Raw genomic sequence first — 26,516 nt, 5'->3', positions numbered from 1 at the left:
TGGGACCTCATTAGACTTTGCTGTGGCCTATAGTTTTTCCTGTATTAATATCATTGTATAGTTGTAGTCGAACATTCGTTCATGTTTTTTCGGTATGTTTTCCTTCCGGTTCGAACTTTCCGGGGATCAGGCACAGTTCTGTTTCTTAGGTAAAATCGTCCAGCTCTCCCAATAATGATATGAAATTTGGATGGTTTTCGTAGAAAAACCCAACATATTGGATCAGTCAATTTCGGCTGTCGTACGACAATTGTGCGTCGCACATACCACACTAACATTACGAAAAACAAACTATTTTACTTTAGATTTATATTTTCGTTCAAAATCCGCATCATGTATTAATATGCCTTAAGACCCTACATCTCTCCTGCAGGTTGGAAAGACTGAGATCAAAAAAAAAAGGATCCCAGGCTTTTCTGCCATGTCCCTGGCTTTGTTTACTTCTGCTGGCCTGGATGTGACATCATAACATCGCACCCCAGCCTCCGAGAGTCATAGAGATTGGTGGAGACCTTATCCAGGTCACCGATTGCTCGCTAAGCGCACTCAGAGAAGCACCAGAGGGCGGCAGGAAGGTGGAGGGGGGGGGGTCGTCCCCTCCCGCCGCCGGTAAGAACGATCAAGAACCTGAACAGCCGCTACTTATGGTGTAGGGAATTGCTGGCTGAAAAAAATTATATCTGGATGATGCCTGCAGCTTCAGATATCACCACTGGAGGATGTCATATGATGGCCTGCGGTATGAAAGTGGTTTAACCTTATGGAGCAGGTTTTAGGCCAAATCAAGCATTGGAGCTCAGTGCTTGCAAAAACCACAGTCGCATGCTTAGGTAGCTAAAGTGGCTCTACTTACATCATGTATACTCTTTTAGGTGATCCTGCTGCAGGCCAACCTATGAGAGCAATGAGCAGCAAAGAGACAGAAGAACAAAGTAAAAGGAATACGCCTGTAAAGAACAGGGGGAAGGGTAAGAAAGTGGACTCCTTGTCACCACAGCATGGTGATCTTGAGGTAAGCTGATATGACTATACCAGTCTGAGGAGATGAGAGGAGATGCATGTTATAAAAGTGAATGTAGTAAGTCTCTAGGCTAATGATACCTTTTGACATAAAAACAACATCTCATCGCTAACATTACTTTTGCTTAGACTTTAGTCTTCATGTCAGTGGATAAACCTGATCTGTTGCATATTCAATGTTTTATGTTCGATCCTATATTTCATATACCAGCTTATGGGTTGTACTTTGTTCTCTCCAGCCATGCTACATCTATTGTGGCAAGATATTTATGTACGTGAAGATTTTAAGAAACTGTTGCAGTTTGTAGAGAGAGGGTTGTAGCATTGCAATATTACTTCATTTATATTTTAAAAAATGTCAGCTGTCATTTAATGCAATATTTTAATGTGATAAGCTTTGTTTTATAACTTTCAGTAGCTGGCTGAATAATTTACTGAGTATGCAGCCTCTTTATCTTTTAATCCCTGCCCCTGTAAATCCTTGTCTCTGTACCAGTTTAAGCTGATGCCATGTCTGCTGCTTCAGGTTTCCCTTTTTAAAGTGGAAGTAAAGGCAAAATCGAACTAACTCTAGACCTACTCTCAGCCACATTCTAAGCCTAAATGATCTAGTCTGGTAAAGCAAAAAATCGCTATACATATTGGTCCGGTCTCCATCAGCATCCCCTGTATGCAGGAAAAACCCGCCAACAGCTGGCGAATGCCTGAGAAGGGATGTCGCCTATAGAGTTGCTATGGGGCTTCTATTGTCAGCTGCCCCTCCTACACACTGAAGCTGCTGCTGACAGCTTAGCATGGGACCATACTCGAGTAGCTACAGAACACGCAAGTATAGCAATATTTTCTTTACAGGGCTAGATAGATTAGGCTTCAAGTGTGAGAAGTAGATTTACAGTTAGGTTTTTTGCCACTTTAACCACTTCCCACCCGGCCAATGTACATATACGGCAGGGTGGGAGCTCTCTACTTCTGATGGGATGTTCAGGAACGTCCTTCAGAAGGAGGGGGATTGCGCGTGCGCACCCGCGCAGCGGCGCGATCCCGATGTGCTCGTGTCTCCCCGGACACGGCACATCTCGGATCGGCAGGAGGGCTCTGTGATTGGCCCTCCTGATCACATGACGTCCGTGTCCAATCACGGCCGTCATGTGATGTATTGTTAATGTTATACACTTAATGCAATTTTTTTTTACCAAAAACATGTAGCAGAATACATTGTGGCTTAAATTTATGACATTTGATTTTATTGGATTTCTTTTAAAATATAAAAAAAGAAAATATTGTTTTTTTTTCCAAATTTCCACTTTTTTTGCGCTTATATCGCAAAAAAATTAAAACCGAGTTGTGAATAAATACCACCAAAATAAAGCTCTATTTGTGCGAACAAAATGATAAAAATTTCATTTGGGTACAGTGTAGCATGACCACGCAATTGTCATTGAAAGTGCGAGAGCGATGAAAGCTGAAAATTGGGCTGGGAAGGAAGGGGGCGAAAGTGCCCTGTATTGTAGTGGTTAAAGTGACTTCTTTCTCTTGCAACATCCTTTGGCGTCACCTTGGTTTGCATAGACTGCAGTTGTCTCCCTACAATGTGTGCATCAATAGAAACACACAACCCTAAGGATGGCAGTCACACCCTTGCTTCTCCCTTCTCCCCTCTTCCCCCCCCTCCCTCCTCCAAGCTAACGCACGGTATTAAGATCTACTTTAAATTCTTTCCTGTAAAGCCAGGATGTTCACGGAACCAGTAGTAGGAGTCCTGTGGTTACTCCTTTGCCGACATAATGTTATCAGACATAATGTTGAAATAATTGGTATGCCAGTGTTTGTATCTAATGTATTTCAGAAGATATCTTTTTGGATAGAGTAAGGAATAATTCCATGTTGAGTTTTTTTTTTTTTTTTTATCTGTTGTCTGTGTTACATTGGGGAGTCTTACCACGTTTTCCTGTCTTAAACACAACAATAAGTGAGAGCAAATCATTTCAAAGTGGAAAAAACAGAAATGAGACAATTAATGCATGTACAGTCATAAGTAGAAGCAACTTCATTGGCTGGCATTAATGTAAACCTAATGATCTGCCCTGCAAAGACACAAAAGTATATAATGCTTGCAGCTTTACATGCATACACATTAAGACTGGATTCACACCTATGCATTTTTAGTGCTTTTTGCAGATTTGCACTACAGTCGATCTAACATGGTTTGCTGTGGAACGTGTTCTGTAGTACAAATCTGCAAAATGCAAAAAGCACTAAAAATGCATAGGTGTGAATCCAGCCTAAGTCATTTTTCTAAATCACTTTTTTCCCTGCAGTCTATGGTTTCCATAAGGCACTGGTAATATAGCCCCAGCCACACGGGGTCCTTTCAGGGGCTACATCATAAGTGCCTTCCAGGGAGATCGAAGGCTGCATTCACACCTCAGCTCATAAAAAGCCCGAAAAAAATGCCTGAAAAATGCTCAGCAAGCAAAATCCCATTCATTTGAAAGGTACCTGTTCACATCTGAGCTTTTTGTCACCTGAAGCAAAACGCCTAAAAAACACCCTAAGCTCAAAAAAAGAAGATGAGCTTTGGGGAAAATTACAGATATTTTTCTGCCTTTTTTACATTGGTGACCTGAACAAAATTTTCGTAAAAAACACGCAACTCTGAAACTCTCAGGTGTGAATGCAGCCTAAATGTGTGCAGTACAGAAACACATGGGTAAATAGCAAACTGCTCTGGGTCTCCTACTGCACATGCGTGAGACTGCTAGAATAACCATGCATGTACAAGTTCTAGAACAGTTTGCTATTGGATAATGGCAAATCAAACCAGTTTCTGCGCTGTGCATGCATGATCTAGCAGTCTCATGTATGCATGGTATGAGCGCTAGAACCGTTTACATTGTTCAATAGCATAGCTCCAAGTTTCCTATTATGCATTAAAATGGCGAAACGTCATTAGTGGGATTTAAAAGAATAAGGTAGAAGAAGCCTGCCCACTATGGATGGTGATGATGATTATTTATTAGTGCGTGTGTGTGTGATATATATAATTTTCATGGCCCTGTAGAAATTGGGGACATGGGAGGAATAGAGCTTTTTCTAGGCAGGTCAAACTAGGGAAAAAAAGGTGTTTACATTTGCTTGTTTTGCATTTCCCACAATGCAGACACACGGGCTGCCCCTTTGCACACGCATGGCAGTTCGATTAATTCTTAATGGCATCCTCACGCATCTGTGAACACGCACATTTTCACGCATGCTGAAATGCATGGTGTGGCATGGTTTCTCAAAAGGTCTTCTTTTTGTGCATTTCTCGTGCATACAGTAGCCCATTGAAATGAATAGGCTGATGTGCAGAAAGCACTCACATTATGTGTCATACCTGAACATGTACCCCATATTCTTAACAATGCTCACATGAATAAATAATTGGAATTGGTTCAATAGTAAATTCAATTTTCTTTTTAAATAATGTAATTTCATTCTTGTGTAAGGTATTTTATGTTGACCAAATTCAAAAACATTAACTGAAAAAGTCATTTTACATTTTGTTTACAGAGTAGTGTTATAGTATGGGGAAAGTGGCTCTGTAAAAAGATCTGATAAAAAGCATGCAATAAATAACATGTGTAATATTTTTATGTGGAAGCTGGCTTCAGGAAGTTGTTGGTCAAGAAGCAGAAAATAAACATTTGTTGGAAACGGTTATATTGCAGCTTTATTTGTGTAGCTTATCTTCTCTTAAAGCAGTATTAAACCCAAAAGCAAACCTTTATGATATTGCAGCTTACCCATTCTTAGGCTGGCCATACACTGAGCAAATTTCTTTCCTGCAACCACAGGTTGCAGGGAAGAAATTTGCTTGATTCCCCGAGCACAGGGGTGCCCAACCTTTTGAAGAGCGAGGGCCACTTAACTGACTTGGTAACTGGTTGCCGTCCACAGTGAGTGGAGCGGGTGGATGGCATCTCCGTGTCCACTCTGCATTTGCAGAGCGGACACGGACGCTGCCCATGATACTTTAGCAGATCATATTGGAGGTAGAACACAAGTCGGTTTATGTCTGCCACTACTTAGAGGTGAATGGAGGGTCCAATTGGTCGGACTGTTGGACTGACCTTGTGAAAGGGGTCCAAGGCTGCTTTCCCACTGATGCACTGCGGTTTACCCACACGACGTGTGCAACGCAGTGTTCCTTTGGCTTTCCTGCAGTTTGCAATAGACTTTTATATTCTGCAGGTTTGGTGCACTTTCAGAAAGCTCACCAAACTTGCAGGTAATAATAGAAGTCTATGGCTCAGTGCAGGTAACCTGCAGGTAAACTGCTCTGCACCTGCGGATCAGTTTGAAAGCAGCCCAGTGACCACTGCAGAAAAAGATATGCCCATATACACTGTGATTTTAGTAATAAACTGAGCTTTAATAGTAGTCTTCTTTCTATTCTATCCCAGAGCAGGAGGTCGCGGGCCACATCAGAGGGCTCCGCCGGCCACATGTGGCCCCGGGCCATTGGTTGGGCACCCCTGACCTAGCAACAGAGACAGTGTTGATGGGGGAATGCCTCCTGCTTTGCCATTGTCTTCTCTCGGCAGGGGGAGGGTGGGGGAAGTGGTCCTTGCTGGGAAAAGACAATGATTATCGCTAGCGATCAACTTGGTACATTCAGCCCATTAAAGTGGTTGTAAACCCTTACAGATCACTTTGACCTACAGGTAAGCCTAGATTAAGGCTTACCTGTAGGTCCAAGAAATGTCTTCTAAACCTACACGGTTTAGGAGATATTTGCCGAAAGACGGGCACCGCTGTCTACGGCGCATGCGCCGTAGACAGTGGTGCACTGAGCGCGCTGCCGAGTGGCGGCTCCCGTGTGCATACGCGGGAGTGACGTCACCGCGGCATCACCGAATGACAGCGGCGTAGCAGCGAGACCCACTGAGAAGATGGATGCGCCGGACTACAGGGGACAGCGGGGACATCGCTGGCTCCTGTGTCAGTTAAGTGACACATAATGGACTACTATGCGATGCATAGTAGTCCATTATGCTTTACCTTTGCAGGGAATGAAAGAGGAAGTAAACCCATTAGGGTCTACTTCCTCTTTAACAGTCCAAGTCTCGGCCAGTTCCTGCTTAACCGGCCAAGATTCAAACCGTACATGGCTGGCCTTAGATGTGATGGCGGTATTTGTTTGTTTTATTACTTTCTTCTATTCTCATCTGGTTATCCGGCCAGTAATTATGTTGTTTTCTAGACGTTCAAGCTCTCCAGCTGAATGTATTATTTTACATGCATGAGACAAACCACTTAACACTGGCAGGGGTGATTTAAAATGATTGAGTTTTACATGAATAAAATAAGCTTTGTCCCAAAAGGAAAAAACTGCTGTAACTGAATATATAGTGTGAGCTAGAGTTTGGCTTCAATTTGTTAGTGTATCTAAATCTGCTAGTACATCTAACACCCTCCCAACCCAGACTGACTTTGCTAATGTCTGCTGTGCCTCCTCTGCTAATTCCTCTAGTGTTGTGTCTCACTAATAGTCGTTGTGTTACTGGCCAGATATCCAGGTGAAAACGGAAAAAAGCCAAAAAAGAGAACTATACACACAGTACTGTGCAAACGTTTTAGGCAGGTGTGGAAAAAGGCAGAATTGGGGACATTGATCCGGACCAAATCTCCAACTCCATTTGCAGAAATGTATAGTTGAATTACTGAGTCTTGTTTCCATTGTCCTATGCATGAAAACATAGGAACTGGGGTGCAGAAAATTGGCAACGGGCTCTGGACTGATGAGTCAAACTTTGAAATATTTGATTGTAGCGGGATGCAGTTTGTTTGCCAAAGGGCTGGAGAGTGGTACAATAATAAGTGTGTGCAGGCAATATATGTGTGTGTATATTATTTCCCCCCTACTCTTTCCCCCACCCAAACTCTTCTTGAAGCAGAAGATATTTTGTTTGTGATGTTCTTCCAAAGAATCATGTAAACTAGGGGGACGTAGGGAATCTACAATTTTTAGCATCACTGAGACTGATCCCACACTCATAAATGCAGATACTCTTATTTAGCAGTCCTTTTAGGGACATTTTTAATTGCATTAACAATAAGTGCCGGTTCACTGGAGCGACCTGTCAGTCGACTGACAAGTCACACTCCATTTCAGTGCAATGGAACCGTTCGGGGTCTTCAGAGTCTGTCAACTTTAACCTATAGTGGAGACTGTAGACCAATCTAATTATATTTCCCTGGACTTTTATTAGCAATATGATTTTAAGACACAAACCACTACACTGTTGAATAATTTAGGGAGAGAGGAGGGTGTTGGTGGTGGAAAGGGGGAGGGAACAACGAGCATACCACCCCATGTTTCTAAGGGGTGGAGCGAAGAGTTCTCTCTATTTGTGTTATCTGTTTTGTTACGTTTGTCTTGTCTTGTTTGTTTATTTTATTAAATGTGGGTTGTATGGTTTTCTGAGGGGAGGTGGGATAGGGAGGGAAGAGTGTGAGAACACAAGTTTACAGTTGATAACACTTAAATTGATGAATGTAAAGGTCACATTAGGAAGCCCCAAAATAGGCCCAGTGGGCAGGTGAATGGTGTGCATGGGTGTATGAGATGGAACAAGGGGGTCGCTTGGTACAAAAGACTGTGTGAACACAATTATAGGCATGAGAGGAGGTACGGATGTATGGGATGGAATGAGTGGTGGGTCTGGCACGAAAGTTTGTTCGATTTAAATCACAGGTATGAGAAGAGACACAATGGAGTCACAAAAAATGATACGAGAAAACCATATACATTTGAAAAGGCACTGGTTAGATTCATCTAAAAAATTAAACTATGATGGTTGTGCGCACCCAGGTTAAAAAATTAATTTTGTGCTCATGGAATGTCTGGGGAATAGGAGATGCAGAGAAAAAAGCAGCAGTCCTCCTGATTGCAAAGACATTCGAGGTGGCTATCCTTTGTTTGCAGGAGACACATCTTACTAAAATCTCTATTCCCCAATTGAGATGGAGGAACTACAGCACACAGATCCATTCAGTACACACCTCCTATTCTAGGGGATTGAGTATATTTGTTAGATCAGGGGTGGCTTTCTCTTGTATGCAGGCTAAGGTGGATGAATATGGGAGATTCATTTTTTTATTTTGTAAGATTGAGAACAGAGTCTGTGTATTGGCAATGTGTACACCTCCCTCCACCCTTTAACGTTTCAATCCTTTGTGAGCTTGCTGAGTTTGTTGTAGATAAGCCGAGTGCGCTGGTGATGGTAACGGGGGACTTCAATATGGTAATGGACCGGAGACTAGATAGGTTCCCCCCGGGGACTCTAACGGGTGGTGTCACGGATAGCCGGCTCCTCGAATTTTTTTATTTTTATTTATTTTTTAGGGAAGACAGGATTGTGGGACATCTGGAGAATACGAAACCCGGAGGCCCGACAATACTCGTGCTTCTCCAGGACACATTTGACACTCTCCAGGATCGACCTAGTGCTGGGAAATGACGAAATGATGTCTATCATAAAGAATGTGAACTACAGACCAAGGGGTCTGTCGGACCATTCCCCAGTGACAATATCACTAGAGCTGGGCGAGTGTAACCATCCTGGGGAGTGGAGGATAAACCTATTTTGGATCGAACTGATGGAGGATCCGAACGAGATATTGGCATCAATTGGGGAGTTTCAAGATTTGAATAGAGGTATCGCCTCAGAAGGAATAGTGTGGGACACGCTGAAGGCTTTCCTAAGAGGCATAATGATCCAACAAATCTCAAAAATGAAAAAACAGACTAAGGACTGGGAGAGACTAATAGGGGAGAGGGTAACTACAGCAGAGGAACAGTATATCAATGACCCAACAACAGATAGACTTAGGAAATGGATAGAGGAACGACAAAATTATCGATTAATGACTCTTAGAAAAATAGGGAATAAACATCTCTTCCAGAAACAATTTGCCTTTGTAGAGGGGGAAAGTGTAGGACGTATGCTGGCACAATTAGTTGGGGTAAACCCCCCCCCCCCCCCCCATCCGTTATACCCACAATAACTATAGGAGATGGAAGGGTATCCTCATATACTCCAGAAATAGTGGGCAAGTTTAAAGAATATTATGAGGACTTGTATAGATTACAACAGGAGGAAATGGGGGATGAAATGGACAGCTTTTTCAGGGATCTGAATTTCCCCTGTCTTGATGAAACAAATAGAACTGAGTTAGATAGACCTATAACGATAGAGGAAATACAAAGGGCCACTATTGAGATGGCGGAACAGAAATCCCCGTGCCCAGACGGACTCCCGACCGAGATATATCGGCAGTATGGGAAGGTATTGCTTCCCGAGCTGTTGAGGGTATTGAATTGGTCATTAACCACTTACAGACCGGACCATTTTGCTGGTCAAAGACCAGACCACTTTTTGCGATTCGACACTGCGTCGCTTTAACTGACAATTGCGCGGTCGTGCGACTTGGCTCCCAAACAAAATTGACGTCCTTTTTTTCCCACAAATAGCTTTCTTTTGGTGGTATTTGATCACCCCTGCGGTTTTTATTTTTTGCGCTATAAACAAAAATAGAGCGACAATTTTGAAAAAAACGCATTATTTTTTACTTTTTGTTCTAATAAATATCCCCCAAAAATATATTTAAAAAAAAACATTTTTTCCCTCAGTTTAGGCCGATACGTATTCTTCTACATATTTTTGGTAAAAAAAAATCGCAATAAGCGATTGGTTTGCGCAAAAGTTGTAGCGTTTACAAAATAGGGATAGTTTTATAGCATTTTTATAAATTTTTTTTTTACTAGTAATGGCGATCAGCGATTTTTATTGTGACTGCAACATTGTGGGGGACACATCGGACATTTTTGACACATTTTTGGGACCATTGTCATTTATACAGTAATCACTGCTATATAAATGCAGTGATTCCTGTGTAAATGACACTGGCAGTGAAGGGGTTAACCAGTGGGTGGCAGTGTAGGGGTTAAGTGTAGGGGTTAAGTGTTCCTAGGGGTGTGTTACTGTGGGGGGGTTGGGGTTTCATTTAGTGAACACTGATCTCTGCTCCAATCACATGTTTACACGGCATTTCCTCCATTCAGCCGTCCCGTGAGACGATTGCGGGTATGCCCGCGGCGATTGAGTCCACGGGAACCGCGACCGGACTCACGGGGTTCCCGACCGTCCCGACCGGTGAGCAGGGTGGCATTGAAGATTGGACGTACCTGTATGCCAATATGCCTGCCCGTGCCATTCTGGGAACCGGTTAATGAGGGGAGAGCTCCCCTCATCGATGATGGAATCCACCATAGTCACCATACACAAGGAAGGTAAAGACCCACTTGATCCTGCCTCATATAGGCCTATCGCTTTATTAAACACTGACATAAAAATACTGGCAAAGGTCTTGGCGGCTAGGGTGAACAAGGTTATACTGAAACTCATCCACCCTGATCAATCAGGTTTTATATCCAGAAGAACTACTAGCACAAATATAAGGAGGGTATACTTGAATCTTTAGGTCCCTACGGATGAGAGTGGAGAAAGGGCTATTTTGTCTTTAGATGCCGCCAAGGCCTTTGATAGTCTTGAGTGGCAGTATCTCTGGAGAGTCATGGAGACGGCCCAATTTGGACCGGCTTTCATGAAATGGGTAAAAATGCTTTATAGGGCACCAGAAGCCAGAGTAAAGGTGAATAATGAAAAGTCTGATAAATTTAGACTGGGGAGGGGGACAAGACAAGGGTGTCCCTTGTTACCCCTCCTCTTTGCCATTGCAATTTAACCTCTGGCCATTGCCCTGCAGTCTTCTGCTCAGGTGAAGGGTCTTAGAAGGGGAGACTTGGAATAAAAAGTGGCATTATACGTGGATGACCTACTGTTATTCCTTGGTGATACACAGGATTCCCTTCAGAAAGCTATGGACATTATTAAAAAATTTGGCCAAATTTCCGGACTTAAGATAAATTTGGAAAAATCTAGCCTTCTGCCAGTAGATCCTCTGGGAAGCCCCTTGCCTGAGGAGGTGACCCAGATCCAAGTAGTAAGTAAATTTAAATACCTAGGAATAAACGTATCCAGAGACCCTCAACAGTACACTGCAGATAATATAATTCCGTTACTGAATAAATTTAGGAGGAAGACAAAAGTGTGGAAACGCCTGCCATTATCTGTGGCAGGTCGCTGTAATTTAATCAAAATGATATGGATGCCACAGCCTCTCTATGTACTGCATAACTCCCCAATTTGGTTATATAAAATGTGGTTTCAAAAGATAGATATGGTGTTCAGGGAACTGATTTGAAAGGGTGCAGTTATAAAAACAGGAAGGAGGAGTAGCACTCCCACACCCCTTTAGCTACTTCCTCGCGTCACAACTCCAGTATATGGAGGGGGTGTAATTTAGAAGGGGGAGAGGCAGGGAGAAAAATGCTCCTACAAAATACACCACATGACTCAATAGTGGAAGCTCTGGAGGCAGGATCCTTCCCATTAGGACTCCCTACTTTGAGTTTAATGACGAGTGTGTGGGACACAGCGAAGGCCATATTAAAATAGAGGATTTAATGAGTATGCCCCCTTATGGAAGAATAGTAAATTGGGAGAACTGCAGAAGATGGGGACAGTAGGAGAATGGGAGAGATGTGGAATAAAATTTATCACTCAGCTATACCAAGATGGTGCCCTGAAAACCTTTCAGGAGCTTAGAGATTATTTTGCTCTACCAAATAAATCCTTCTATAAGTATTTACAGGTCAGGCGCGCACTGGAGGAGCAATTTAGAGGGAGGACCTTAGAATGGAGCGCAATCCCAGTTCTTCAAAAAATAATTAATGCAGAAACAGGAAAAGGTTTAATTTCGAAAATATACCCACATATATACAAGGGAAGAATGGGAGGGATAGAGACCCCTTGGGAAGTGGGAAAAAGATGTGGGAGATATCTCCGAAATACAATGGAATCAAATTCTTGAACTGGCTCCGTTGGTATCACTCTCTCCCTCTGAGGATGTCACATCTGTTCTTATTATATAGAACCTATTATACTCCTCGTAAACTTTTTCAATTTGGCCAACGGCCGGATGCAAGCTGCCCCCGGTGCGGGGACATGGAGGGAAACATGATTCATATGTTTTGGAGATGCCCGAAGTTGATCCGCTACTGGGCGGAGGTGACAGGAACCATTGATCTGGTTTTTGGAACCTCCACCAGGATGGAGGCGAAGTATTGTCTCCTGGGATTAGTTGAGGGAGTTGGAAACCCGGGAAGCAGCCAGACGACGATCCTGAGATGCCTATTTCAGGCAAGGAAATTGATTGCCCTAAGATGGTTGTCTGTGTCTCCTCCGTCCGGTAGAGAATGGATAAATAGCATGAATGTGGTAATTCTTAAAGAGGAAGCGTTATATATAAAACAAGGGACTTTAAAGAAATTACAAGATGTGGAAACCTTGGTGGGATGCCAGAGGGATTGATATGTGAAGAATAATAGTGTGAAAAATAAATATTAACGATGAAAAGGGACCCAATAAGAATTAAAGTAAGAGGGCAAACGAAGAGGGTGGAAGTGTGCGAGAATGGGGATGGGAGGGAAGATTGATAGAGTGGGAATCTAGATTACATGGAACATCAGCTACCCTGTTTCCCCTAAAATAAGACCTAGCGTGATTGTCGGTGTTGGCTGCAATATAAGCCCTACCACCCAAATAAGCCCTACTCTGTTTCCTCAAGAATAAGCCCTACCCTGAAAAGAAGACCTACAAGGACTTTAACTAGGGCTTATTTGGGGGGTAGGGCTTTTATTGCAGCTATCACCGACAATCACACTAGGTCTTATTTTAGGGGAAACAGGGTAGGATGGCCCTCGTGATACCAATCCCCTCTTAGGTCGCCCAAGATATCAATCATCCTTTTTTATATTTTTTATCTGATAAGATGATGGGAGGGGGGGAGGGGACTGAGGGGATGTTCAATTTTGATGTATTTTGTAAACAAAATAAATATCTTAATAGATAAATAAAGTTATAAAAAAAAAAAGTCTGTCAACTTTAAAGCCACCCTGGTGTGAACTGACACATACTTTAAAATGTGTGTCTGTCATTTCCTGCCCAGTATTGTAATTTCCACTGTACATACTGGTAATCACAAAAAAGATGCACATTGTAGCATAAAGTTAAATTTTAAAAACTAAGCTAGTTATCTTTACTTTGTTTTCCAAGGATATATAGCAATTGTGGCTAGACAATAGCAAATACTGATACATAAACTGAAACATTCTAACAAATGTTTTGTTAAACAGAACAGAACAGAGGCTTTTAATACTCTAGGACAGTGGTCTCCAAACTGCGGCCAAATATCGCTTGTTTTTATCTGGCCCCTTGAGACAAACCCTGCAAGACAAAGGCATAATGAACTAGTATGCATCACATACTAGCTCATTATGAAATACTTTTTTTTTTTAACAAAGAATTTTTATTTATGTTTCAAACAAAAAAAAAACAGAAAACAGACATGCGTCAGCAAGGTACATACATATTTTGAGTAGACAGATAATCAAATGTATCACATATAAGCACAGATAGTTCTTAGCAATATATAGAGTCACTAATCATTGCAACATAAAATATAAAACCTCCCCGAGACCTCCCCCCACCACGCAAAAAACCACATAAATTCCAAAAAAAGGGGAAACCCCCCTCCCTCCCCCCACCCTCCACTCCCCCTAGCCTAAACAATAGTCAAATGCTTCGCCTCAACCCAAGCCGCCCAAATCTTCCCAAATTTCCCAGGGCAGTTCCTGCCCAGATATGTAAGTTTATAAAGCGGCAAAGCCGCGTTCACCAGGGACTGCCACAGTTGTTTAGTAGGAGGGAGAGGTTGATTCCATTGCAGTAGTATGGCTTTCCTTGCATAGAGTGTAGTGTAAAAAATAAACAGTTTCTTCCCCCAGGAGATATCCAGAAAATCACAGATACCCAGCAGGAGAGGTATCGGGCTAAGTGGAATCGTAAGCTCCCCCACTGCATTAATATCGGCCAGGACCCCTCTCCAAAATCCCACTACCCCAGGGCAGGACCAGACCATGTGGAAAAAGTCAGCATCATCTTCTTTGCATCTGGGGCAGGTAGTCAATCGGTCAGGGTAAATCCTTGGCAGGCGTGCCGGTGAAAAATATACCCGGTGGAGGAACTTCAATTGTATAAACCTGTCCCTTGCAGAAATCGCAAGGCTCAGGTATTGCTGTAAACCCTCCTCCCAGTCCTCCTCAGTAAGTTCCGGAATGTCGCCTTGCCAGAGCTCAAACAAATGGGAGATCCCAGTCTCCTCCGATACGGTCAACGCGGCATACACCATGGACAGTGTGCGCGTCCCTCCCCCCTCAGGACCAAGCGCCTCCTCCACCGCCGACACCCCAAGAGTCGCTCTAGATGGGAATTGAGAACGGAAGGCGTGTCGCAACTGCAGGAATCTGAAAAACATATGGTTCGGGAGGTCCCTGGCCTGTTTAATAGCATCGAAGGAGAGTAGTTGCCCCTGGGACACTATGTCCCCCAGTGTTATAACTCCATGCCTGGCCCAAACAATCGGATCCGGGATGGATTGAAAGTGGGGCAAGCGGGGGTTCCCCCAAAGGGGAGTCCCCGGGGCCCACACCCCTGCGCCCACCAACCTTTTGTTCACCAGATCCCATATTTTAAGCGTCGTACGCATCGGGAGGGTTATCCCAGGGTTAGATCGTGGTCCCCTATAGATCAGGTTCCTGAGTTCCGCATGAGAGCCCAACAACGCCGCCTCCAACGAGGACGCAGGGTTGACCGGGCCCTCGGAGAGCCACCACCTGACAGTCACTAGGACTGCCGCCCAGTAGTATTTCAGAAAACAGGGCAGTGCCAGACCGCCCCTCACAAGGGGCCGTTGGAGGGTTGTTTTAGCTATTCTAGGGGGCCTACCATTCCAGACGAAGGACGAAACAATGCCATCTAATTTCTTAAAAAATCTAAGCGGGATGTGAACTGGGGTCTGACGGAAGAGATAGGTAAACCGAGGAAGGACCGACATTTTAATTAAATTGACCCGTCCCACTGGCGAAAGCGGCAAGGACCTCCACCCAGTACACCTCTGGGTCAACTGGGTAACCACCGGACTCAGGTTAAGGGTAATAAATTGTTTCAAGTCTCTGTGTATTTCCACCCCTAGATATTTAAATTGAGAAACCCTCTGCAGTTGCCCATCTACTCGGGGTCCACCCTCACCATCATGTAGTGGGAATAGAATTGATTTCGCCCAATTTATACGTATACCCGAGAACTGTCCGAACCGGTCTATATGCGACAGTGCCGCCTGTAGGGAGGCTCCGTCGTCCTTGAGATACAACAAGGTATCATCAGCGTATAACGAAACTTTTTCCTGCAAAGGACCCCGGACAATACCCCGAACCTCAGGAGAGGAGCGGAGAATAGCCGCCATAGGTTCAATTGCCAGTGCAAAAAGCCCCGGGGACAGTGGGCACCCCTGCCTGGTTCCCCTATGGAGGGGAAAGAGCGGGGAAAGGACCGCACCCGTACGCACTCTGGCCGTGGGAGCTCTGTACACCGCCCTGACCCACGAGATAAAGGCTGGACCGAATCCAAATCTACGGAGGACTGCCCACAAATAGTCCCACTCCACTGAATCAAAGGCCTTCTCCGCGTCTAGAGAGACCACAACCTCCTCCCCACCTTCTGCATCCCCCGAGGCCAAAACAGTAAAGAGCCTGCGAATATTAATATCTGTCCCCTTCCCTGGCATAAAGCCGGACTGATCCTCATGGATCAAGGTAAGTATAACCTCGTTCAGTCGCCTGGCAAGGATTTTGGTCAGCACTTTCGCGTCCGAGTTGAGTAGGGAAATGGGTCGGTATGACGAGCACAACTGGGGGTCTTTCCCAGGTTTAGGGATCACCACTATGATGGCTTGTGCCATAGATGGAGGAAGTTCCCCCTCCCGAAGGGACGCGGTGAGCATATCATGCATTCTAATTGACATCTCCTCTAGGTAATACTTGTAAAATTCCGGGGGTATCCCATCCTCCCCAGGGGTCTTCCCCGGCTGCATGGACCCCAGCGCCACCCGGACTTCCGCCAGAGTAATCGGGGAGTCCAGACCGTCCCTGGCCTCAGAAGTAAGGGCAGGGAGTGTCACCCCCTCTAGAAAAGCACTTAACTCCTGCGCTGAGTACTGCACCCTAGATGAATAAAGGGCGGAGTAGAACTCTGCAAAGCAAGCGTTGATGGCAAGGGGATCCGTCACCATTGTCCCAGCACTATTCTGTATTCGAGGGATAGTGGAGATTGGGGCCTGCTCCCTCGAGATCCAGGCCAACAATCTCCCCGTCTTTTCGCCCTGTTCAAAAATCCTCTGCGTCTGAGCCAGTTGACGTTTGCTTGTTTTAGCCACCCTAAGGAGCACCACCTCTCTATACGCTACTTTCATATCCTGAGCCGTGAGCGGGTTACCCGTGAGGGTGAACCGGGTCTCCAGTTCCTGGGCCCTGGCCTCTGCCTCCTCTACCGTGATCTTATCATTCCTGCGCTCCCGACCAATGGAGGAGAGGTAGCACCCCCTCATATAGGCCTTGAAGGCATCCCAGACCATCCCCCCAGAAGCCGTGCCAACATTTGAGGCCCAAAATCCCCGGATTTCACCGCCCATCTCAAAGGCAATGGTGGGATGCTCAATCCAGTACCTAGACAAGCGCCATAGTCTATCCCTCTGAGGGGTAGAGGTTTGCAATGTACACAGCAGTGGGGAGTGGTCAGAGATGCCCCGAGGAAGTAACTCTATTCCAAGGACCCTGGGAAGCATGGGGGCACCAGCATAGACTAGGTCAATACGGGAGAGTGTGTTGTGGGAGGAGGAGTGGCACGTAAACTGGCGATCTGATGGGTGTTTCCACCTCCAGACATCCTCCAGCCCAAACACCTGTGCCCAGCGAGAAACCGGAGAGTCTGTGGCCCGGTCAGGCGTCAACCTATCCAGGGAAGGATTAGGAGGAATATTAAAGTCCCCTGCTATAACCACATTGTCAGTCTGGAATTGGGCTATCAGGGCAGTCAGTTTATGTAGTAGAGACAGATCCGCAGGAGGAGGCATATAAAGACCCACCAGCACCATTTCTATCATGTCAATTGTGGCATGGACCAGTACGTATCTCCCGTCCTTATCTGTGACTATATCAAGAGGCTCAAAATTAAGGGACCTATGGATAAGGACGCTAACCCCCCGGGCATAGCCGGAGTATGTGGCATGATAGTGGTATCCCACCCAGGGCCTCTTCAGTCCCATAATCCTTCCCCCCACTAGGTGCGTCTCCTGAAGAATACAGATATGCGGAGCATATTTTTTCATGTAGTCAAAAACAAGAGAGCGTTTAATCTTCTGGTTAAGCCCCCTAACATTCCAGGAGAGGATCTTCAACGGAGCCATAATCTGGAAGGGCAGGGGGGACCAACGGATACGACCACCCGGCCAGGGTCGGGGCACAAATATCTCATCTTAAGTAATGCAATGATATACCTTATACATTCATTATAGTAGCGCTGTCTATACCAGAAAACATGAAAGCATGTAACAAAAAAACAACAAAAAAAACAGAAAAAAAACCAGAACTCCCCTCCCTTCCCACCCCACACCCCAGAAAAACAGCCCCAGGGTGTTTGAGAACCCAAACCAAACATAATCAAACCCATTTAAAGGAGGAATCTCCCGTGGGGGCGGTGCGTATCAACCAGCACACCTAGGACAGAGTCTCCTGCGCAGAGTAGACAAACTCCAGCGCAGCCGCTTCCTGGAGGCAAAGGAAAAGAAAAAACAAGACAAAAGGGAACAAATCGTAGTGTATGTGGCGCCTCAGATTGAAGTGCAAAATTCTCTTGGAATGTTCCAAGGGCCCATTCTTAGTAGCAACTCATCCAACAGGACGACAACATCAGAGTAGCGGGGTCCAGCATCATCAGTACAGAGTATTCACATCCAGAAGTAATCTTGCAAACCCCCCCCGGGTATAAACTAGGGAGGGGGTAGGGCCCTAAGGCCCGTTAGACAGAAATATAAAGACATGAACCTGTAGACCCCCCCTAAGGAGCATCAGAATATCAGGTCGGCTCCTCGCCCCCTGCCCAAAACCAGTATTGAAAAGGAGAGGGGCACTCCGACCTGCCCTCCAAGTTCCAAAATGGAGGGACAGAGCTGGGGGGGGGGAAATCCGATCCGCGTGACACTGGGCAAAGCTTGTGATGCTTGTGGACCCCAGTCAGGTAATCACCATCAAAAAATTATCTCTGCTGGGGAAGGGAATCAATCCATCTGGAGGCCTCACTCGGGGCGGTAAAGAAACGAACGGATTCTCCGTCAATCACTCTGAGTTTCGCGGGGAACATCATGTTGTACTTGAGACCTTTGGTGCGCAGCTGGGCCTTGACTTGGTCGAATGTCCTGCGTTGCCTCTGCGTCTCCACAGAATAATCAGGAAAAAGCATTAATTTAGCATTTTCAAAGCGCAGGTCCCCCACCTTCCTCGCCTCCCGAAGAACCAGGTCTCTGTCTCTAAAGTTCAAAAGGCGGAAAATAAACGTGCGTGGCGGGGCGCCCGGTGGGCCACGAACCGACGGCATTCTGTGCGCTCGTTCCACGACAAAATGGGGGGAGAACTCAGCGAGCGGGAGAAGTGTACGTAGCAAACGTTCGGTAAAGGCTTCGGTGTCACGGCCCTCCGACCCCTCCGGGAGGCCCACCAACCTCAGGTTGTTCCTCCTATTCCTGTTCTCGTGGTCCTCGGCCCTGGATTCCAGCGCCTTCACCCGCACCTGCAGGGTACGGAGGGAGGCATCATGGTCGCGGGTAACATCTTCCACGTCTCCAACCCTCCGCTCCACCTCGGCAAGCCGCTCCCGGTGTTTATCCATATCTCGCCGGATAAGCCCCATGTCGAGCTGTATCTGCTCTATCTTAGTGGTTAGGGTAGTCTGGCAACCAGTGATCGCTTGCATAAGAGCTTGAAATTGATCATCACCCATCGGTGGCATGTCAGCGTGGTCCGTTTGAGACGCCATGTTGGTGTAGGCCTGCCCGCGTGCCGCGCGGGTCTGTAGTGGAGTTCCCGGCGGGGTTCCCGGGACCGTATGCTTCTTCCTATGGGAACCAGAGCTACCCCTGCGCATCCCCGAGCCTCGCCACCGCTTCACCGGCCCACGGGGAGAGATATATGTCCCTAAATGCCGGATAAATAGCCTGCCAGGTGCGGAGCTCTCTGCAAACACGTCCTAGCTGGTTGCCATCTTGGCCACGCCCCCATTATGAAATACTTACCTTAGAACGATGCCCTGGATCAGCGACGGCCCTCCGAGTACAGTGCAGACATCTTCCACCGGAGTTACTTCCTGGTGCGCACGGGAGCCGCCTGTCATGATATGACTTCTGAAGATACGGCAAAGCAGCCTTTTCTTCAGTGTGCATACGCCAATGACGTTGCCAGCAGCTCATATACTTGAATATCTCCTAATCTGTACAAGTTTGGGAGATATTCAAGGTACCTACAGGTAAGCCTTGTTATAGGCTTACCTGTAGGTAAAAGTGGTGTAACGGGGTCTACAACCACTTTAATAGTTGGGTTTGAACATGCACTACAGACACGGATTTAGTCGTTGTATAGCATCCATATTTAACCACTTGCTTACTGGGCACTTAAACCCCCCTCCTGCCTAGACCAATTTTCATCTTTCAGCGCTGATGCACTTTGAATGACAATTGCACGGCCATACAACACTGTATCCAAATGAAATTTTTATCATTTTTTTCCCACAAATAGAGCTTTCTTTTGGTAGTATTTAATTACAGCATGGAGTTTGATTTTTTTTTTTTTTTAAACAAACAAAAAAAGATGCAAAAAAAAAAAAAAATCATGTTTAATAGTTTGTTATAAAATTTTGCAAACAGGTCATTTTTCTCCTTCATTGAAATGCGCTGACGAGGCGGCACTGGTGGGCACTGATAGGCTGCACTGGTGGGCACTGATAGGCTGCACTGGTGGGCACTGATAGGCTGCACTGGTGGGCACTGATAGGCTGCACTGGTGGGCACTGATGGGCGGCACTGGTGGGCACTGATAAGGCGGCACTAATGGGCAAAGATGGGCACAGATAAGGTGGCACTAATGGGCACTGGTAGATGGGACTGATGGGCACGGATATGTGGCACTGAGGTGCAGCACTGTTGAGGCAGACTGTGGGCACTGATGGGTGGCACTGTGTGCACTGATGGGTGGCACTTTTGCCTATAGTTGGGTGACACTGGCAGGGGGGCAGGTGGGCATTGATGAGCTGGCGCCAGCTCGCCGTGATCAGGACTGAAGTCCCTCTCACGGCCGCCGGTGATCGGCTTTTTTTTTTCTCCTCGCTCTGACAGCGCGAGGAGGAAAAATAACCGATTACCGGCTCTGTTGTCATCACATGATCAGCTGTCATTGGCTGACAGCTGATCATGTGGTAAGGGGTCGGGATCGACACCTTACTCCGATCTGTGATCAGGCGAGTCTCATAGACTCGCTGATTAGAGTGTGCCGCGTGCGCCCCTCAGGGGGCGCGCAGGCTGCTCGTGCACGGGACAACATCAATAGACGCAGTCCCAACAAAGCAGGTCCGCACTGTAGCTGTCATTCGGCTATAGCGCGGATCTCTAGCAGTTAAGCAAAACCGTTTAGTCAAGAATATTGCTTTTTTGACAAAAGGGTAACGTAAAAATACAAAAAGAGAAAATATATAAACTCTTTGGATGATCGTGATGATGCCAAGAATCATGTACTGCACAATAATTTACATGAACTTAACAGTTCAAGAAACTCAAACTGAACAACAGAACACAACAAAACATTTCAGCAGCTTGGCTGGCCTGGTGTCAACTGACAGCAAAGAGGCCACAGGCCAGGCCACTATCTCACTCCAGGAAAAACATCAGGTAGAGACTGATATTCTGCAAAAGGGACCGGGATTGGACTGCTGAAGACTTGAGGGAAAGTCATTTTCACTGATGAATCCCCTTTCTGATTGGGGCATCTGGAAAAGCCTTGTCCATAAAAGAAAAGGTGAGCAAAAGGTGAGCGTGAGTATTACACCATCAGTCCTGTGTCATGCAACAGCAAAAACATCCTCCGCCTCCGAGAACAACTTCCATCCACGAACAGTTTGATGAACAACCATGCCTTTCCCCCCACAAATTCTTACAAGCGCCAAGCATTGATTATGCAAAAATGGGCAGTGCCACTGCCATCAGTCAGGAATCAAGATGTAGTGCAGAAGTTGATTGACAATTGCAATCCAGGGCGAATTGCAGCAGAGGTCTTGAAAAAGGATAAACTCAAAACTGCAAATATTGACTCTGCATAAACTTAATGTAATTGTCAATAAAAGCATTTAACACTTATGGAATCCTTGTACTTATACTTCAGTATACCAGATGCATCTGACTAAAAGATCTAAAAACACTGAAGCAGCAGACTTTGTGAAAATAAATATTTGTGTCATTGTCAGAACTTTTGGCCATAGCGGTCCATGTACAGCGCACACAGACAGCAGCAAGCTGCACAGGCACTGTCACTGCCAGTCTGGCACAGGCACAGCATAATAAACCAATACTTGAGGGTAATGTTCATTTATACAATAATAGGTTTACTTTCAGTTTATTATTTCAACAGTTCTGATTCTCAGTTACAGTACATTCAAAGAAAAAGTGCACAGTTTACAATATTGCCGTTAGTGTGTGGATTAAAACTGTCACCACTTTTTATCAACTCCTCTCTCTCAGCATTCACAATGACAATATCGGAGGTAAATATCACACTAAAAAGACTACTTGGGCAGTACCCCGTGTATGGCTGCCCTTTTTGGCCATCCGTTACTGAGCTATATTGACCTATATTGTCAAATTTGTCAATGCTAAGAGAGAGTACTAGTTGATAAAGTGGTGGTTATTGTTCCACATACTAATGGCATGTAGCCTGAGCCTTAACCTGCGCATTTTTCCTATGAATTTAATTGACAATAAAAACAGTTGAACTATTGATTCGTTCTGTCGCAGTAAGCACAACCCACAAGTATCAGGTATGCTTCTTATCTTCAAAATAGCTGGAGAATAAAACGCTTCTATTTGTTTCGATTTATTTTAAGGAAAGCACTTTTTATGTTGGCTTAACTCCAACGTAAAAATGCATATATAAGCAAAGGAGATGGCCTTCAAAAAATACAAGGCTGAGGGATAATCGGCAGCCTTCCAACTTTACAAAGAATGTAACAAAAAATGTAAGGGTGAAACCAGGGCGGCTAAGATAGAACACAAAAGGCAGATAGCAGAGGAGAGTAAAAAAAAAAAAAAAAAAAAAAACAAGAAATTCTTTAAGTACATAAATTGTAAGAAAGGGAGGTCAGATCATATTCATCCCATAAAGAATGATGGAGACCTGGTTACTAAAGATGGAGAGATTGTGAAGGTATTGACTATTCTTCTCAGTCTTCACAAGGGAATCGGGGGGCCTACAGTAACCAAAACTGCAATTTTTATCCTCGTGACATGTCACAGGAAGCACCCTCATGGCTTACAGAAGCCAGAATTGGAAATAGACTTGAAAAATGTAACATTAATAAGTCACCGTGACCAGATGGCTTGCACCTGAGGGTTCTTAAGGAACTCCGTCAAGTAATTGCCAGACCATTGTTCCTAATTCTGACTAGAATGGTACTAGCTGATTGGAGAAAAGCCAGTGTAGCACCAATATTTTATATTTAAAAAAGGTCCAAGATGCATCCCTTGGAATTACAGACCAGCTAGCCTAACATCAATAGTATGCAAGCTTTTGGAGGGGATAAGGGACTATATACAAGGTTTTAGTAATAATTGATACAGTTCCCCCATAAACGTCTACTGTACAGTAAGGTCTGTTGGCATGGACCATATGGTGAGTATATGGACTGAAAACTGGCTACAGGGGAGAGTTCAGAGGGTAGTGATAAATGGCGAGTACTCAGAATATTCTGGGGTGGAAAGTGGGGTCCCCCAGAGTTCTGTCCTGGGACCTATCGTATATAATTTATTCATAAACGACCTGGAGAATGGGATAAACAGCTCAATCTGAGTATTTGCAGACAATACAAAGCTAAGCAGGGCAATAACTTCTCCGCAGGATGTGGAAACCTTGCAAGAAGATCTGAACAAATTATTGGGGTGAGCAACTACATGGCAAATGAGATTTAATTTAGAAAAATGTAAAATAATGCATTTGGGTGGAAAAACATGAATGCAATCTACTGACTAGGGGGAGAATCCCTAGGGGGATGCAAGATGGAAAAGGACCTGGGGGCCCTAGTAGATGACAGATCAGTAATGGCATGCAATGCCAAGCTGCTGCATGAAAAGAGAATATTGGCATGCATTGAAATGAGATTAACTTCAGAGATAAAACAATAATTCTCCCACTCTACAAGACTCTGGTTCGGCCTCACCTGGAGTATGCCCTCCAGTTCTGGGTACCGGTCCTCAGGAGGGATGTGCTGGAACTAGAGAGGTTCCAGAGAAGGGCATAAAACCTAATAAAGGGACTGAAGGACCTTAGTTATGAGGAAAAGTTACGAGCACGGAACTTGTTCTCTCTGGAGAAGAGACGATTGAGAGGCGATATGATTTCAATGTACAAATACCGTTCTGGTGACCCCACAATAGGGATAAAACTTTTTAGTGAAAGGGAATTTAATAAGACATGCAGCCATTCACTAAAATTAGAAGAAAATTTGTTTTACCTTAAATTGCATAGAGGGTTCTTTACTGTAATAGTGGTGAGGATATGGAATTCTCTTCCACAAGCAGTGATTTCAGCGGGGAGCATTGATCATTTCAAAAAACTAGTAGATAAGCACCTGAACGACTACAACATAAAGGCATATACAATGTAATACTGACAAAAAAATCACACACATTGGTTAGTCTTGATGGACTTGTGTCTTTTTTCAGCCTTGCCTACTATGTAACTTCGTGGCCCACATGACCCTTGCTCTATTACTCTGGCCTCTAGAGAGGTCACTTGTAACACTGAATACCCTCTCTGCAAAGGCTTGAGTAGCTGGCATAGTTACAAGGTCTAATGCAAAAGGTTTTAGCTGGTGATAAAAAGTGTTACTCTTTGACAGCCAAAAATCTGTTGCAGTGCCTGATGGCAACTTGGTGCAAAAGCTCTTCCATTTATTTTCTAATCTGCTGCTGTTTGGGGAGATCCTCTGCCTGGGTCTTCTGCAGCTTAGAAAAAACACGAAAGTCTGGCTGCTTGGATGTGAATGCCGGTGGCGGTGCTTCTTCCACTTCATGCGATAGTTTCACATCATCTTCTTCAGACAATTCCTTGTGTGTGTGACAATGTGCATTTTCTTGTGGCATGCTCCACTGTCTTTTTAAGCAGTTCCTGAATATTCTCATCTGCCACATCAACAGGAGTTTCACAGATGGTGGGGTTGACAAAACAAGCAGCTGCTTCAAGTGGTGAGAACATTCCGCCAGTTGGATCTAGGAATGAAGCAAAACGCTGGTTCACACTCCTTCATTTTCTGTGCAGTTGTGGCGAGGTCTTGGTAGCTAGCGTTTAAAGTTCTCAAGATGGCTGAGCAGATCAAAGAGGGCAGGGACATAGACATGGTGTCAGCAGCAGTAGATCATGCAATGATGTTAGCTTTTGTTATTCATTAGGGAGCAAGCTGTCCCATCCCATGTTTGCGATTTGGCAGACCGACTTTCAGTTTGAGGAGTATTGGGATCATGTTGAATGTACTTGATCAGCGTGTGAGGCAGTCATTTTAAAAGAATAAGGCCACAATGCTCCAATAGCTTCTGTGTTGCAATTAAAGACTTGCGGAAGAGGTTCACTACTGATCTTTCTTTATCCAGTGTTCTCTTCACACTGGCCTCCTTCTGCACCACGTGGACCACAAATTGCAAAGTATGCACCACACATGGTCTGGTCCATGTCAATCTGTTGGTACCTAACAAGTGGAACACACAGCCTAATACGCATAAAGTATAGAAAAGGTTACTGTTCCATTCTATTATTTTAACACTTAAAGGGCTTGTAAAGCTTTGTTTTTTATTTTCTAAATGGGTTCCTTTAAGCTAGTGCATTGTTGGTTCACTTACCTTTTTCCTTCGATTTCCCTTCTAAATGTTTTTTTTTTTCTTTGTCTGAATTTCTCACTCCCTGTTTCTCCTCAGTGAACTTCACACCATCATCCGAGCGGTGTTTTTAGTCAGCCAGAACAACTTACTGAACAGCTTACTGTGGAGGAACAGGAAGTGAGAAATTCAGACAAAGAAAACAAAAAAAACATTTAGAAGGGAAATCGAAAGGAAAAGATCAGTGAACCAACCAACAATGCACTAGCTTAAAGGAACCTATTTAGAAAATAAAAACCTTTACAACCCCTTTAACATCTTATGGGAATACTTTTACACAAAACTACAAATAAAGTGGAAAAATAACAAAGACGCACACGTAGAGTAGAGCAGATGGTACCCCCATGTCAATCATCTCATATCCATGTGATAATTGACTGGTTTTAACCATGCCATGAATGGTTTACCGCAGATCATCAATTTCTGACTGCTGCTGTGGTTTGCTTAAATGCTGCCACCATATTGCTCCTGTTAAGTGTTATCTCTGTAAGGATCTTCCACTTTGGTATGTCCCACTCTTGCAAGCATTTGTCCACACGTGATTTGATTGTCTGCAGTGTGTGGGTGGCTACTTGTTCAAGGGCCAACAATACCTGTTCAGGTTTATGTTGTTCAACACAAAAGTAACATGCACTTATAGCAAGGAATGAAGCAGAGAGTCCTTTTTTGGTCCACAAATCAGTGCAAATAGATACTCTCCGAGAAGCAGCCAATCTCTCTTTGAATTTTTGTTTTTCATCTTCATACTTTTTGTCAGTCAGATTGCTTATTTTAGTTTTTTTGGAACAGTTGGCTTCCTATCTACTGTCTCCATTCTGCTAACAAAGTAATCTCCAATTGTTCTGACTGTTAATCCGGTGTGCTCAATCCATCTTGTTATGGCCTCCTCCCTGGCATGTTATTCCCTAGTCACTTTTGTATTTTGATGCGCCTAAAAGAGCAGTGCAAATAGTTTGCTGTGTTGGTGCACTGGCTTGACTTGGCCCATCATTTGAGGTTTTCTGAATCTGTGAGGTTGAATTAGAGGGAAAAATTCAACTTATTCTGATTTTACATTCTCTCTCACCCCATTCAGTCCCAGGGCCAGCCTTGAGCTTTTAGGTGCCTGTGCCGTGCCAAAATTGAAAGTACCCCAGCCCCTCCCAGTATTCACTGACCACATCCTTCTACATATATTTTGGTGAGATACTTCAATTTGGGGTAAAGCAGCAGCTGATAGATATTATGAAATTAAATCACTTGCTCCTATTAAA

General features: G+C 44.7%; 1 protein-coding gene across 4 annotated transcripts in view; it reads left to right on the top strand.

Moving 5' to 3' along the window:
- Positions 1 to 26,516, top strand: part of EYA3 (EYA transcriptional coactivator and phosphatase 3) — a 164,620-nt gene that overhangs the window by 83,273 nt on the left and 54,831 nt on the right. For all 4 annotated transcript variants that reach the window (XM_077480948.1, XM_077480945.1, XM_077480946.1 and 1 more), the window contains one exon: positions 873 to 1,012. In XM_077480948.1, coding sequence (XP_077337074.1) covers positions 873 to 1,012 — 140 coding nt within the window. The remainder of the gene's footprint in view (positions 1 to 872; positions 1,013 to 26,516) is intronic.

The sequence above is a fragment of the Lithobates pipiens genome, unplaced genomic scaffold (assembly GCF_037356315.1).
Source record: "Lithobates pipiens isolate NorthernLeopardFrog02 unplaced genomic scaffold, aLitPip1_a1.2 Scaffold_16, whole genome shotgun sequence".
NCBI lineage: Eukaryota > Metazoa > Chordata > Amphibia > Anura > Ranidae > Lithobates > Lithobates pipiens.
This window is presented reverse-complemented; position numbering and strand designations above follow the sequence as displayed.